Here is a 16,779-nt window from a genome sequence, read left to right on the forward strand (position 1 = left end):
TTTTGACCAGGGGTGCCGAGACTTTTACATGCCACTGTATATACAAATATGTGTGAATATATTATGTAACCAGGCATAATTATATGTATACACACACACACACACACACACACACACACACACACATACAGCAAGTGAAATAAGTGTTGACCATGTTACTAATTTTCTAAGTAAATATATTTCTAAAGGTGCTACTGACATAAAATTCTAACCAGATGTCGGTAACAACCCATCCAATCCACAGAGGGAAAGAAATCAAACCAAACTTTTTCTCTGTGTCATTTCTCTTCATTACACTTAATTTGATTTGTGGACAGCCAGTCCACAAATTAAATTAGGTGTAATAGCGAGAAATGACACAGAGAAAACGTATTGAACATGCTTACTGAAAGTTAATGAATACTTTGTACACACAAGCCTTTGTTGGTAATAACAGTTGTAACATGCCTCCTGTATGGAGAAACTAGTCACATGCATTGCTCAGGTGCAATGTTCCCGTGGACTCCTATGAACTCTGAGCTTCAGTTCCTTTCATAAATTTTCTATTGGATGCCGGTCAGGTTATTGGCTGGGCCATTCTAGCAGCTGTCCAATTTCAGAATATGGCCCCAACAGTGCTCGCTGGACCCTTCAGTGGTTTAGAAATTCTGCTGTAACGAACGCCATTGGTATGTTTTGCAACAATAAGGTGGCAAAGGTCTTGAGCTAGCTCACTGGTTTTACCCATCACAAGATGTTTCTTGTGTGGCACATTGGTAATGAGACACCTTTTTATAGGCCATCAGTTGAACCAGATAATATTTTTCACTATGTGGCAAGATTTCTTTCTAATTACTGATAGATTTCAGCTGGTGCCACTATGTTCCATGGCTTCTTGCACCTCTCTTTTTTCATGTATTTAATACATCTATGGTTTGATTTATTTGCCTCTGTGGATTGGATGTGTTATTGACATCTGGTGAGAATTTCATACCAACAGCACCTTTAGATATATCTTTCCTTAGAAAACTGGTGACACGTTGCATACTTATTTCACCCGTGTGTGTCTAATATATGTATATATTAGTATGCGGTATAGTGCAAAGATTTTAGGCAAGTGTGGAAAACAAAAATGCTGAAATATGAGAACTCTTTTGGAAATAGCAGTATTCACTGATAAAAAATAAACTTAACAAAATGCAAAGTGAATGACCAAAAGAGAAATCTAAATCACATCACTATTTTGTGTGACAACTAGGGATGAGTGGACCCCATGGAAGTTCGGGTTCGGCTGAACTTTAGTCTAAAGTTTGGTTCAGGCAGCAGAACTTGACCCCGAACCTAAATCCCACATAAGTCAACAGGGACCAGAACTTTGGTGCTGTAAAATGGTTGTAGTAAGGGCTACAGAGCTGCCTTTTGTCGCTTAGCCTCGGCTCTTACCGGTTGCCCTGGTGTGGTGGCAATCAGGGTAATAGTTTTGGGGGTTTATATCAGATGTGTAATGTCAGCTGGCATCAATCCCAGGGGTTAGTAATTGAGAGAAAGAGGCTGCATAGGCCACTCACGGTCATGTCTCATGGGCGATTATGTTACTGATGTCATCACCTGTGAGACATAACCATAAATAACCTATGAAGATTTGTTCTCAGAACGATGCTCCATAAGTTGCAGAAGAGAATCGCTCGACGTCATGGAAACTACAATGGATTACACTGGAGCAGTTATGATAGTTTTTTTTTAATAAACAGGTAAACCAGGGAATGTGTGGAGTATTTATTAAAAAAGCAACCACTTTTTTCAGTGTGTGCCTTTTTAAATATGTGGTTAGTAATGGGAGTGTATGATAGAAGCCTCGCCATTACTAAACCCCTGGGCTTGATGCCAGCTGACATTACACAGCTGATATCAACTCCAAAACCATTACCCCTATTGATACCGCACCAGGGCAATCGGGAAGACCCGAATTGGTGCATAAGTGACAGAATTGGTGCATCTAATGGATGCGACATTTCAGAGGGCTGATCTTATTGGGCTGGGAAGGGGGAAATATGTATGGACCTTTCCAGCCTATTAATATTAGCCCCCAGCTGTCTGCCTTGCCTTAGATGGTTATTAAAAATAGGGGAGACTCCATGTCTTGTTTTTTGTGTCCTCCCATTTTTAATAACCAGCAAAGGCAAAGCAGAAAGCTAGGGGCTGTTCTTAATAGGCTGGGAAGCTCCATGGTTATTGGCCCTTTTCCAGCATAACAAGACCAGCTTTCCCTTGGCTAGTTATTAAATATAAGGGGGACCCCACATAGATTTTTATTTTTTAAAATTTTACACTGTCCCTACGCTAATCAGAGCACAATGGCGGTGCTACCCGTGATCCTGCATTTATACAGGCCGGGTCATGTGTCATGCTGGCCAATCACAGCCATGCCAATATTTGACATGGCTGCGATGGCCCGGGAAATGCCCACAGCCTAAAAGCTTGTTGATTGGGTTGGGTGCCAAATAAAGTTTGTTGAAATGCTGCAGCACAGCCAAACAGTAAAACAGACTTCCGGTAAAAAAATCTGTGTTCGGAACTTGGTACTGGACACTAGGTGTTGGGTACTGGGGTCTGATTCATCCCTGGTGACAACCCTTTGCCTTTAGAACAGCATCACTTCTTCTAGGTACACCTGCACACAACTTTTGAATTAACTCAACAGGGAGGTTGCGACCAAACATCTTGTAGAACTAACCACAGATATTCTGTGGATCTAGCTTCATGTAATTTTCTCAGTTTTGCAGTGGTGTCTGACCTATGCAATGGAACAAAGTCTTCTACAACCTCAATTGTGTAGCAGAGTTTGGCTGTTCCTCACCCATTCTTAAGCCTCTTATACAGCAGTTTGTTTCAGTTATAATGACTGTTTCAACCTACATATGAAAATGACCATTATCACCTTTTCAGTATAGTACACCTAGCTATACTGCTACAAAATCCCCAGCTTTGTGCAAGTGTACCTAGAAGAATTGGTGTAATTTAGAAAATAGGTGGTCACATCAAATATTGATTTGATTTAGACTTCTCGAGCAATTTTTACTTGGCAGCACAATTTTTCCCTCCAAACCTGGCCAAAATTTAGCACAGTATGTACACACATACATACACAGACTGTATAATACAGATACGCACACACATAAGTGAAGAAAGGCACGAGAGATCATGGCAATGCTCAAGATAGATTGCGTGTGAGAGCAAGGCAACCCAAAATACAGGGGGCGAATTTACAAATTCTGATATTTTGACAATATAACTTAGAATAGATGGTCTTATCAAACTAAGCCATGCCTACATGTTGAGTGAGGCACAAGACCTGTACATTAGATTTTTTTTCTTATTCCAAAAATTAATCTTTAATTTATTAAGTGTCCCCTAATGTGATTTTTGCGCATTTCATCATGTACCATTTTCATCGACTGCCAAAACGCTTGCTCCTTTCCCCAGAAGCTCCTGGACAACAACTGTTAGACCATTCCGGGCAGCTACATGCAGAGGTCTGCAAAACAGAATACACAATAAAATATAGATTTCCATCTCCAGACTCCATTGTAACCAAAAAAACATTAAGATTTAGATATATAAAAATCAAGGATTGTTTAGTTAGGTTTGAATTTAATAGAATCTCTTTTTCCCCCCCACACACTAATAATATATTCTTATGTAGTATCAAAAGTTACTCACGTTTGCAAAGCTGCATTTGTTGCATTGATGAGGTTTCGGTCAGTAATTTGCTCTAATATTAACAAGGCACTAGTTTCATGACCCTACAAGCGGAGACAAAATAAAAAGCTCTGTAATATACCATCAAACAAAAGAAAATTGCAAAGTTCTTGAAGCAAGAAGGTCTGTGAATGCATTTCATTACTGCAGTTTATTAGTATTACCAATTTCAAATGATTAAACATACATTTCATGCAATCAGAGCACAAGTTACAATTATTTTTCGGTATAGCCTATTATTATTATTTATTGTTATAGCGCCATTTATTCCATGGCGCTTTACATGTGAGGAGGGGTATACATAATAAAAACAAGTACAATAATCTTAAACAATACAAGTCATAACTGGTACAGGAGGAGAGAGGACCCTGCCCGCGAAGGCTCACAATCTACAAGGGATGGGTGAGAATACAGTAGGCGAGGATAGAGCTGGTCATGCAGCGGTTTGGTCGATCGGTGGTTACTGCAGGTTGTAGGCTTGTCTAAAGAGGTGGGTCTTCAGGTTCTTTTTGAAGGTTTCGATGGTAGGCAAGAGTCTGATGTGTTGTGGTAGAGGGTTCCAGAGTAGGGGTGGTACGCGAGAGAAATCTTGTATACGATTGTGAGAAGAGGAGATAAGAGGGGAGTAGAGAAGGAGATCTTGTGAGGATCGGAGGTTGCGGGTAGGTAAGTACCGGGAGACGAGGTCACAGATGTATGGAGGACACAGGTTGTGGATGGGTTTGTACGTCATGGTAAGGGTTTTGTAGTGGAGTCTCTGGGCAATGGGGAGCCAGTGAAGGGATTGACAGAGGGGAGAGGCCAGGGAATAGCGGGGGGACAGGTGGATTAGTCGGGCAGCAGAGTTTAGAATAGATTGAAGGGGAGCGAGAGTGTTAGAGGGGAGGCCACAGAGCAGGAGGTTGCAGTAGTCAAGGCGAGAGATGATGAGGGCATGGACTAGGGTTTTTGCAGATTCATAGTTGAGGAATGAACGGATTCGTGAAATATTTTTGAGTTGAAAGCGGCAGGAAGTGGAAAGGGCTTGGATATGTGGTTAAAGGGAGTCATCTGCTAGCAGGATTTCACATTGCAAAATAATTTATATGGGCATATAGCCCTTACAAAGACAAGTCCAGCAATACCATTTCATCACCAGTCCCGTTCCTCCATTACTGAGAAATCAGCGTTTGAATTGATATGAAGAAGAGGCTGAAAGACTATGGTAGATCTGAAACTTCTGTCATTCCAGCTCTATTCCCAGCCCTGTATTGTCTGTCGTCTTCTGCTTGACTGATGGCTAATTTGCTTGAAATCACACAGCATAGAAGAAGTAAAATCAAGCAGGAGGTAGTGACGGACAAGGAATAGAGCTTCAGATCGACCATAGCTCTTCAGATTCCTTTGCATATAAATTCATATGCTGATTTCTCAGTAATGGAGGAACGGATTGGCCATGTAAAGGTATTGCTGGACTTGTCTTTGAAAGCGCTAGATGTAGCTGTCGTTGTAGTCATAATGAACACGACAGATTACATCCAGGAAGCAAACAGACAACTCTTGGATATAAAATACTACACTCCACGTCAGGGAGATCCGACCAAAAAATACACAGAGGAACTAACACATATCGTCAATGGATTTTATTCCACTTCATCCTCACTGCTGGAACGAATACCAGACAATCCCCAAACAGGTACCTTCCACATGTTGCCTAAAATACATCAAGAAGGTAATCCTGGGAGGCCTATCATCTCTGGTATTGGGACTTTAACTGAGAATATCTCAGGCTGGGTGGAGAACATTCTGAAACCCTTGGTGATGCGCACACCCAGATATATCAAGGACACCACGGATATTCTTTGCAAATTGTCAGCGCTGGGCCCACTTCCAGATGACACGATACTAGCCACCATGGATGTAGAGTCTCTCTATTCCAACATTCCTCATGAGGATGGAAGTGCAGCATGCAAATATTTCCTTCAAAAGAACAATCTAGCCACAGAACCAACACTGCAATTTATCAGGTTTGTGCTCCATCACAACTATTTTTCTTTTGGGAACAATTTATACAAACAGTGTATGGGCAGCGCCATGGGAAGCAAAATGCCCCCACAATATGCTAACTTATTTATGGCGAAACTGGAGGAAGAATTTTTGTCATCTTGCTCTGTTAAACCTTTTGCATACTTCCGCTACATTGATGATCTGCTAATAATATGGACAGGCTCGAAAGATGATCTACTCACCTTCCACAATAACTTCAAGAAGTACCACCCAACCATCAAGCTCACCCTCAACTTTTCAAAGACCCAAATACATTTTCTGGCCATGACCATATACATTAAGGACAACGCCATGCAAACATCAATTTACCACAAGCCCACCGGACGTCCAGATTATCTTAGATGGATCAGCTTTCATCCAAGACACAAAAAAATCCATCATCTGCAGTCAAGCTCTGAGGTATATTCGGATCGGTTCAGACAGCAAAGACGGGGAACTACAGCTGCGATCACAGAGGAACACATTCCTACAACAAGGATACGATCCACTGGTAATAGATGAACAGATCCACAGGGCTACAAGGATCCCAAGAAACAGCCTCCTGGATTACAAAATGCGAGAGGATAACAACAGGGTACCTCTTGTGGTCACATACAACCCCCACATGAGCATCCTAAGGAAAATTGGTGCTGATCTCCAACCCATATTCCATACAGATCACAAATTGAAAGACATATTCCCAGAACTACCACTTCTCTCCTATAAACAGCCCCCTAACTTAAGGAATCTCCTTGTCAGAGGTATCCTCTCATCACCATCAGTGACTGGCACATTCCCCTGTAACAATAAAAAATGCAAAACGTGTACCCACATATTATCAACAGATATAGTCCGTGTACCAAACACAAATCAGGACTATAAGGTCATGGGTTCCTTTTCTTGTACATCCTCCAACGTGGTGTACATGGTACAATGTACGAGGTGCCCTGGAAGTATTTATATAGGGGAAACCATGCAAAAACTACAAACTAGGATGAATCTACACAGACACTATCAGGAATGAAATGGACACACCTGTGGGAAAACATTTCTCTGGATTTGGACACAGTATGACAGACTTAATAGTCTTAATACTAAAAGGTAATTTTAAGGACCACAGGGAAAGAAAAATTTGGGAATACAAACTAATGAATTTGGATTTATGAGTCACTACATGGATACAATTCACACCTCCACCAGGTGGACTCCAGATAACTAACAATATTATTCCCACTGCCTCTCCATTTGTAAAGGTACCTTCACACTGAGCGACTTTAGAACGATAACGATAGCGATCCGTGACGTTGCAGCGTCCTGGATAGCGATATCGTTGTGTTTGACAGGCAGCAGTGATCTGGATCCTGCTGTGAGATCGCTGGTCGGAGCAGAAAGGCCAGAACTTTATTTCGTCGCTGTATCACCCGCTGACATCGGCGTGTGTGACCCCGATTCAGCGATGTCTTCACTACGGCCGGCGCTCACAGTCAGTGCAGGAAGCTGACTGCGAGAGACGCGACAGACACCGGAATGTAAGTATGTAGTGTTTGTTTTTTTTAGGTAACCAGGGTAAATATCGGGTTACTAAGCGCGGCCCTGCGCTTAGTAACCCGATGTTTACCCTGGTTACCCGGGGACCTCGGCATTGTTGGTCGCTGGAGAGCTGTCTGTGTGACAGCTCTCCAGCGACCACACAGCGACGCTGCAGCGATCGACTTATTTGTCTATATCGCTGCAGCGTCGCTTAATGTGACGGTACCTTAAGAAAATGCCTAATTTGATTTCCTAGGCTTATCTTTATGAGGCATCACACTTCCCACTCCCTGAACAAATGTCCTCCTGTAGTATTCTTTAAATGTTGTGCTTGTTTCTTATTAATCTATTTGTAATCTTAGCTGAAGAAGGAGCCTCGGTGCTCTGAAAGCTTGCAAACATTTTCTGGTTAGCCAATAAAGGTATCACTCCTAGAATACTTCTGTCATCATTGAGAAGGAAAGTATTCACAAAGAGCTAGATGTTAATATGTATGAGGAGGAAAATCCTGACAGACTCCGAACTCCAGAAAGGCTTACATGTAAAAATTATAATTTTTTTTTTTTTTTTAAACAAAAAATAAGAGCGCTGTGTTCCTGTGGGAATGGCTGCTCAGGCAATTCAAGGGCTGAGGAGGATTGGGGTGAGATCCGGCTGTGCTGCCCCAGCAGCACGATTCTGTGTCATAATCAGCCATTGGCCACTATGGGCGAGATGCATTTTGGCAATGCAGCCAGTTGCACAGTCTGGTTTTATTCATTATCAGATGAATCCCCTTTATAATTCCTTTTGTCCCATCGTACCTTACTACATGCCAAATGTAACGCAGTATTCTTATTGTTATCTTGCAGAGTTAGATCCGCTTTTGCACTGCTGACCAACACTTCTGAAAGAGAAAATAAAAAACAATAAACACTAAAAAACAAAACCACTTCATAAATTACAGCTCAAGGCCGTCATTTACGAGGTCTGCAATTTTCTGCCAATACCTGCACACTCCAATGTTCCCACAATCTGAGGCTACTTTCACACTAGCGTCGGGCCGACGTACCGACGCATACTGTGGAAGCGCCACACAACGGGGGCAGCGGATGCTGTTTTTCAATGCATCCGCTGCCCCATTCTGAGCTGCGGGGGAGGAGGGGGCGGAGCTCCGGCCGCGCATGCGCGGTCGGAAATGGTGGACACAACGCACCAAAAAACGTTACATGCAACGTTTTTTGGTGCCGACAGTCCGCCACAACACAACGCAACCGTCGCACGATGGTTGCGACGTGTCGCAATGCGTCGCTAATGTTAGTCTATGGAGAAAAAACGCATCCTGCAAGCAATTTTGCAGGATGCGTTTTTTTCTCCAAAACGACGCATTGCGACGTATCCCAAACGACGCTAGTGTGAAAGTAGCCTAACCCTCAACGCAGCCGCTTACAATACTGAAACATTGTGCTTTCAGGAGCCTTTTTTTCACTTTCTCATTGCTTTCTATGGGTGACAAAAAAAAAACCATTACAAGAACACCAAAAGAATTGACATGCTGCAGATCTCAAAAACGCTGCAGCTCGCAAATTCAGTTGGGGGAAAAACAAACAAACGTGTGCTTGAGATTTCTGAAATCTCAGCTTTTTCTGCTACTGTAAAAACCAGCTTAAAATTTGCACAAAAATAAAAAAAAAACCTGCAAAAAATTCAGAACAAATGCAACGAGTGCACAAAGCCCAGCAGTGTACTGGGAACTTCTACCTTGTCTGAGAAATATCAACATTACTGGGACAGAGCTGCACTGTGCTGCCGAGCCAGTCCTGTATTCAGACCCACTAGCGATCCCTAGTGACGGAATATGGCGCTACAATGCAGGATTCTGTAGCCATTTTTACAGCTAAGGAGACCTTTGGTTGCTTGCACTAAGAACCCTCATGACATGGACTTTTTGAAGGAATCACTACTCATAGATGACCAAACTATTCTGTGCATCATTAGCCTATAATTTTATAGCAAAATATTTTTAACATATGAACAGAAAACAAAAGCTATACACAGACGCAACAATGATTGGAAAAAAAAAAGAAAAAAAAACCACTTAAAACTAAAATAATAAAAAAGATTAAAAAAAACCATAGGTCTTAAACCAATCTTCCCCAGTCAGATGAACTGGGGCCGATTAGTGAGATTAAATTTACCAACTATCTCGAAAACTGTACTTTAAGGAGTTGTCCAGCCTTAAAGTGACTGCAGACTTGTGAATCCTCACACCACGTGTACTACGCGCTGTGAAGCTTCTCTGTCAGGAGGTCATGCGATCTTAACATGTGATTTTCATACTTCCGGCCACATTCCAACTAGACTGTGTGGCCTCGCTCAATACACATGTATTGAGTGAGACTGCGCTCATCTAGTCGGCACGTGACCGCATGTAAGCAAATCACATACTTACCGCCAGCACCGGCATACTTACCGCCAGCAGCGGCGGCATACTTACCGCCAGCACCGGCATACTTACCGCCAGCACCGGCGAGCCTTCAGAGTGCTCGCGATGTAACTGCAGGCTTGTACTCTAAGACCAGACAAGCCGTGTAATGTCTGATGCTGTTGTACAGAACATGGAATAGTGCTGTACCAATATGGGGGAGATTTATGGAACGGTCTTAAAGAGATTTGGGGCTTGGTTGCTAAAGAGAACAAGTTTTTATAATTATCGCCAATTATGTGGAGTTTTTACTTGCAAAAAAAAAAAATGCATTTTTCAAGATGTAATCCACCATAGCATCTGTCCGGAGCAAAACAATGATGACTGATGTGGTCAAGAACTCTTACCTACTGCATTTGTTTGCCCATTTTCGGCAGCCATCATTAGTGGAGTCTTTCCAGAAGAATCCACAGCGTTTACTTGAGCATTATGGCTGAGCAAAAGCTGCAAACATTCAACATGGTCTGTAAAGGCTGCAGCATGAAGGGGCGTCCTGCAGAGAAAGAATACATCTATGAGGAGAGATGTCGGAAGCAGGAGCAGTAGAGCAGTCTAGCACTCTACTTGGCTGTCTCACACTCCCAAGGGAGCTACACGATGTTTGCGGGATCAGCGATGCATCCAAACTGCACCTTCACAGCGGCTATGAAGGAGTAGAAACAGGGGGCCGGGACCTCAATGCCACTTACCTAAGGTGCCCCTGAGATTCTGGCGTTTAGGTGATAAAACACTTCACAGTACCTAGCCTAGACAGACACTGTAGCTCTACTACCATGTGACAGTGCGTGTAAATGTCCATAGAGACAGCAATTCAATTAGCAAGACCAGGCCCGGTGGCCATGTCAGTAATCTTTGGCCGCAGGACGAGCATCGTGAGAACCACCTCCCGCCCACCAGCATCTGGAGATCTTCCTTTGATTATTTGGCCTGGTGCGAGGTCACGTGTGCCTCACGCTGCAAAGACGATGTCACACCAGGCCGATTAATCACCAGAGGAGCCGCGGCTGCGGTCAGGTAGGCGGCAGATCTCAGTGCTCCCGTCAACCAGCAAAATGGCTGAATGATTGGAGCCAGTGAACCAATTTTCTCTAATTTAAGACTTCAACCTCCTGCTGAACAAATGGACATAAGCAGCACGACTGACGAGACCCTATCTATTCTACAGTAGCCTTCTTTCTGAACAGCTAATTGCACATTTTGGGCCATCCATTGTACATATGGGCGTTACACTGTCTGTGATGATGATAATGATGCTACTGAAAAGTCTTCAGGACGTGTGAGGGAAGTGTGAAAATTGCAAGATTTCTAGATTTTTTTTTAATCTCCTTCCCCACTGGACAAGTTTCCATCTTTTGTGCTTTTGTTTTATCATCCCCTGCCTCCAAGAGCCAGAACTTTTTTTATTTGTGTGACAACTTGTACTTTTGAAGTAACACCTATTTTATGTGCTGGAAAAAAATTTAAAATGTGGTGAAACAGTGAATAAAGCTAAATTCGGCAATAGTTTTTTTTCCTTAGGTTTCATTTATAGTAATCTAACGGTAAAATTACCTGGCAATAGGATTCCCTAGTTAAGTACAAGCACGGCGATACCAAACATGTATTTATATAGCTATCCATATATATTTTTTAAGTGGTGAGAAATTTGTTTTAAAAAATAAATAAAACAATTTGCTTGTGTTGCCATTTTCCGAGACCTGTAACATTTACAATTTTTGGTTAATGGTGCCATTTGGGGGCTTTTTTTTTGCACCTAGAGCTGAGGTTTTTACTGATACAATTTTAAGGTAGACATGATGATCTTATTACATTTTTTTGTGCTTTTGCAACAACCAAAAACCCCGCTTTACTTGCCTTTTTATTTTCTTTCTCGTTACACCAATTACGCATTGGGATATTATTATATTTTGAAAAAAAAAAAAAAAAAAAAAATGAGAGAGAGAGAGAGAGAGAGAGAGAGAGAGAGAGAGAGAGAGAGAGAGAGAGAGAGAGAGAGCGAGAGAGAGAGAGAGAGAAAGGAATGTTATTTCCAAAACGCGCGTCGGGGTGCGCGGTATCAGGATCTGGCAGCATTTAAAGGTACAGTCCTCTTATTTACTCCCAAGTGGAATTAGAGCACCATGCACAAATCACTTTAGTAATGTACTTTGTTTTACTTGTTGTTCATTGCACTTGCACCTTATCTCCTGTGCCTCCTATTTACAGTGCTCATTGTAGTACATAGGATATGCAAGTTGTTTCCTCTATGTGGGCACAGCTTTTTGATCCTATTTTGATCAGTGCACTGTGTGTATACATGATCTAGTATATATATTTTTTTAGTATATATATTATATTATTATTATTACTCAGGTCACACATTGCATTTTTTTCACATTTTTTTTTATTTAGTAGGTAAAATTTTAAAAAATTGTTATTTTAATTTTTTTTATTTATGAGTGGTGCTTATAATTTCTAGGATAAATATTATAAATAGATTCATTCTTGTTACTTTATCCACTAGTCGAAAAAATGGTCTTTTTTCTATATACATATTGTTTTATGCATCTCTTGATACGTGCACAATTTTTTAATGTTATATTGTCATAGTATTTCTTAATAAATATATATTTTATTGCACATTCCATGTTATGGTGGCTCTTGGTTGGATCCTGTCGTGGTGCACGGATTAGTCCTACTCTATAAGTGGTTCCCATTTAATCTTTACACATAAGGTGATTCAATGGTGTTTAATTGAGCATTTTTTATATATAAAAATATTGATTTTATTGGGTATCTATATAATACCATTGGATGTCATTCTTTGTGTTAATCTAATTTTTTTTTTTTTTAAGTGGTGAAAAATGTTGGCGAAAATTTGTTTAAAAAAAGAAATAACAGGATTTTTGGTTGCTTACCGTAAAATCTGTTTCTCGGAGCCTTCATTGGGGGACACAGAAACCATGGGTGTATGCTGCTGCCACTAGGAGGCTGCCACTATGCAAATAAAAAAGTTAGCTCCTCCTCTGCAGTGTACACCCTACCGACAGGAAGTAGGATATTCAGTTAGTGAGAAAGCAGTAGGAGAAGCAACGTGTAAAAGAGAAAGAATAATAATAACATAATAAACTTTATCCACATAGCGCCAACAAATTCCACGGCGCTCCATAGATTAACAGTTTCAAGCACTCAAAGAGTATTCAAAGAACTCAAACGTATACAGTAAACAGAGCTGTTCAACTTGGGAGGGAGCTGTGTCCCCCAATGAAGGCTCCGAGAAACAGATTTTACGGTAAGCAACCAAAAATCCTGTTTTCTCTATCGCCTTTCATTGGGGGACACAGAAACCATGGGACGTCCCAAAGCAGTCCCTGGGGTGGGAAAAACAGACTTCCATCAAGTACGAGGACTCACCACTGCCGCCTGCAGGATCCTTCTGCCCAGGCTGGAGTCCGCCGTAGTCCGGCGAAACGTGTGGATGGAAGACCAGGTTGCCGCTTTGCAAAGCCGTCGGCGAAAGCCCCTGTGACGTACCACACTGGAAGCGCCGACTGCCCGGGTAGAGTGAGCCTTTATCTCAGGAGGGGCACTCTGTTCTTGACCCGGTAAGCTTCCAAAATTGCCGTTCTGATCGAGCGAACAATAGTCGCCTTGGAAGCCAGCAGGTCTCTACGCACGCCATCAAGGATGACGAAAAGAGAATCCATCTTTCGGAAAGCGGCCGTGCTAGCCAGGGAGATCCTCACTGCCCTGACGGGGTCCAGCCTGTACAACGATCGCTCCAGAGGATGAGTCGGAGCTGGACAAAAGGAAGGCAAAACGATGTCCTCGCTGAGGTGGAAAGATGAAAACCACCTCGTGAAAAGAAGGAAGGCGGAGGCCTGGGACCACCTTGTCCTGGTGGAAAAACCATAAAGGAAAACCAAATGGAAAAACCATAAAGGAGGTCGGCAAGAAATGGCCGCCAACTCAAACACGCGGCGGATCGAAGAGATAGACTTGAGAAAAGCCACCTTCCGAGATAGAACTGACAGGGAAAACTCCCCGAGAGGCTCAAAAGGGGGGAACCCCAGAGAATAACCAGCACAACCTTTAAATCCCATGAATCCACAGAGGCCCTGTACAGAGGGACAGAGTGGGCTACTCCTTGAAGGAAGGTCTTAACCTGTGGCTGAGAAGATAACGTCTTCTTAAAGGGAAGAAGAGCGCAGGAACCTGGCCCTTTATGGAACTGAGAGCGAAGCCCAAATCCAGTCCTGCCTGAAGGAAAACCAAATGGAAGGCAGGAAAAGGACATAGGTGAAAAGCGGTTGGACTCGCATCAACGAAAGTAAGCCTTTCAGGTACGATAGTAGATCCTGAAAGAAGACGAAGGCTTCCTAGCCTGGATTATAGCGTGACCCATCCGGGCCGAAAGACCGGACGCTCTTAGAACTGTGGAGTCCACAGCCACGCCGTTAAACTGAGCGACCGATAATTCGGGTGGCAGATCGGACCCTGAGACAGCAGATCGGGTCTGTTTGGAAGGCACCAGGGGTGACCGGGAGAAGATTGATGATGTCCGCAAACCAAGACCTCCTGGGCCAATCCGGGACGATCAGAATGACCGACACCCATCCCGCCTTGATCTTTTCGACAGCTTGGAAAGCAAGGGAAAGGGGTGGGAACCGATAGGGGAGCGCGAACTGCAACCAAGGAATGGCCAGAGTGTTAACACCACTGTGAGAGGATCGCGGGACCTTGGACCGACCCAAGGGACCTTCCTATTCAATCGGGACGCCATGAGGTGCACATCTGGAGTCCCCCAATCGAAGAGCAATCCGATAGGAAACCTCCTGAAGTACCAGTCCCCTGCCACAAGGCCCTCGCGGCCGAGGAAGTCGGCGGCCTAAATGTCCACGCTGGGGACATGCACTGCGGAGCTCACCAGGACCGTTACCTTTATCCAAAGGAGGATCCTGGAAACTCGGCCGAGGCCAGAGACAGCCGAGTCCACCCCTGGTGGTAGATATATGCCACTGCTGTGTCATTGTCTGTCTAGGCTGCTGAGAATCCTTACCCAGTGAAGGAAAGACAGAAAGATGATCCGGAACTCGAGGACATTGATCGGCAAGGAGGACTCCTGCACCGACCAACAACCCTGAAAAGAACAGGTGACAAAGCCCCGCGCCTCCACCGAGCGGGCTGACGTCCGTCGTCACCACCTGCCAGGGAACTGAAAGGAAAGATATGCTGTGAAGGATCTACTCTGGGATAAGAGAAGTGACCTCGGCCACCAGTCGAGGAACCGTTTGACCCGGGGGGAAAGCCGGATCGGACGATGCAGGGAGAAGACATACCTGTCCCCCTGTGATAGAATAGCCTGCTGAAGAAGTCTTGAATGAAACGGGCGAAGGGAAAATTGCTCCCGATGTTGCAACCAACCTCCTTAGGACCTTTAAGGCCCATCGGAAAGGAGGGGAGCCGAAAACCCTGGAGCAAGCAAACTTCCTGACAAAGGAGGGATATCCTGTGTTCGGGAAGGAAGACTCTGGTCCGACAAGTGTCGAAGAACATGCCCGGAGATACGAGGCGCTGAACAAGATGGAACTTCTTCCTGTTGACGAGCCACCCGCAACGGCTAGAGTGTCGGGAAGATGGATAGACTTTCGGGAGCCTGAAACCGAAATTCCTGAGCCTCCATGGAAGCGATTACTGAACGAGGGAATATCATCCTGAAGTGTCTCCGACGAAACCTCCTGTTCAGCAAATTGAGATCCGGACTGGGACGAACCTTGTCGTCCTCTGATTCGAAGAGAAGCCTGTGAACCGTTGAACCGTTCCTGTTCTGGGACGGGAACGATTACCCCGGATCTAAGGAGGGAAACAATGGCTGTAAAGAAACCCGGGACTAGAGCGGGGTCTCTTGGAGGTTGGGATTCGAAGAAAACGATCCCAGGGCCGTGAAATGAAGATTTTGTATCTAGAGGATACAAGTGCCCTGGCCCATGCGTCCTCTACTGAGGAGACCCAGACGTCCCTGAGGAACAGGAGAAACGGGCTAGAGTCTAGTCGTGGGTCATGCCTAGGTGGAACTTCCAGTCCTGGACCTGGAGAATCCACCTTAGGAGTAGCGGGGACGCCAGGAAGGAGTGAGTCGAAGAATACCTTATTTTCTTAACGTGCCTGTGGCCTCTGTTGCGAAAAGGAATCTGATGCCGCGAAACGACGCAAAAAAGGCCGAAAAGGACCGAAGTTGCCGCCTAAGAGAACTGGTGCCGCCAGTGGCGTCCTTAATAACTTGGTCCAGCTTGGAACCGAAAGGACGTGATCCTTGAAAAAGCCAGGCTCGTAAGGGACTTCTTTGATTACTCTTGAGCCAAACAGAACGACGGCTGGCAACAACATTACCGGGTGTCTGAGCGGCAGAAGACGCGACGTCCAGAGAACACATTATTCCCCGGCATGAGTAATCTGGGTGGTAACTTCCGCCAGCCAGTCTGGTGGAGCTCCGGCTAGAATGCCCCAATGGAGTTGTTTTAGCCCCTTCGGATACCGACTTCGAAACCCAAGTGCAAGCGGGCATAGGGATGATGCGGCAGGTTCGAGAGCCGAATTCACAAAGGATTCCATGATCCTATCGATGGAACCTGTCAGTCGCCCCACCGGACAGCGTGAGGACTGTGTTGGTGGCAAGTCTAGCGGCCGGCGGATCCACAGGGGGAGAGGTCGTTCTCCATCACCTCTCATTCCAGTTGGCGATGAGATCCGGAGGAAAGAGATATGAGACTCCAAGACGCTTTCCTCTTTGAGAACGTCTGGTCGAATTCGCTCTTTCTCTGGCCAGAAGCTCCTCGATTCAGGATGAGGAGCGAATCCCTTGGGAGGTAGTTTAGACCGTCTAAACGAAACCGCCTGATCTGCAGGTTTCGTAGAGGAATCTTTGTAGCCACAAGTCAGATTGGACGCTCCAATGAGGCTTTGAACCATATCCCTCATGATAAGATATGGTTCGACTCCGGCCCCAAATTATCCTCCGAAGGCACATCAGAGAAAGCCTCGCC

At 44.2% G+C, this 16,779-nt stretch overlaps 1 protein-coding gene across 2 annotated transcripts in view; it reads right to left on the minus strand.

Moving 5' to 3' along the window:
* The window catches only part of ANKRD28 (ankyrin repeat domain 28), a 208,905-nt gene that overhangs the window by 5,897 nt on the left and 186,229 nt on the right, over positions 1-16,779 (minus strand). For both annotated transcript variants that reach the window (XM_069729947.1, XM_069729946.1), the window contains exons 24-27: positions 10,105-10,250; positions 8,097-8,179; positions 3,700-3,782; positions 3,423-3,514 (exon numbers count right to left, since the gene is read on the minus strand). In XM_069729947.1, coding sequence (XP_069586048.1) covers positions 3,423-3,514; positions 3,700-3,782; positions 8,097-8,179; positions 10,105-10,250 — 404 coding nt within the window. The remainder of the gene's footprint in view (positions 1-3,422; positions 3,515-3,699; positions 3,783-8,096; positions 8,180-10,104; positions 10,251-16,779) is intronic.

Source organism: Ranitomeya imitator, chromosome 6 (assembly GCF_032444005.1).
Source record: "Ranitomeya imitator isolate aRanImi1 chromosome 6, aRanImi1.pri, whole genome shotgun sequence".
NCBI classification, from domain to species: domain Eukaryota; kingdom Metazoa; phylum Chordata; class Amphibia; order Anura; family Dendrobatidae; genus Ranitomeya; species Ranitomeya imitator.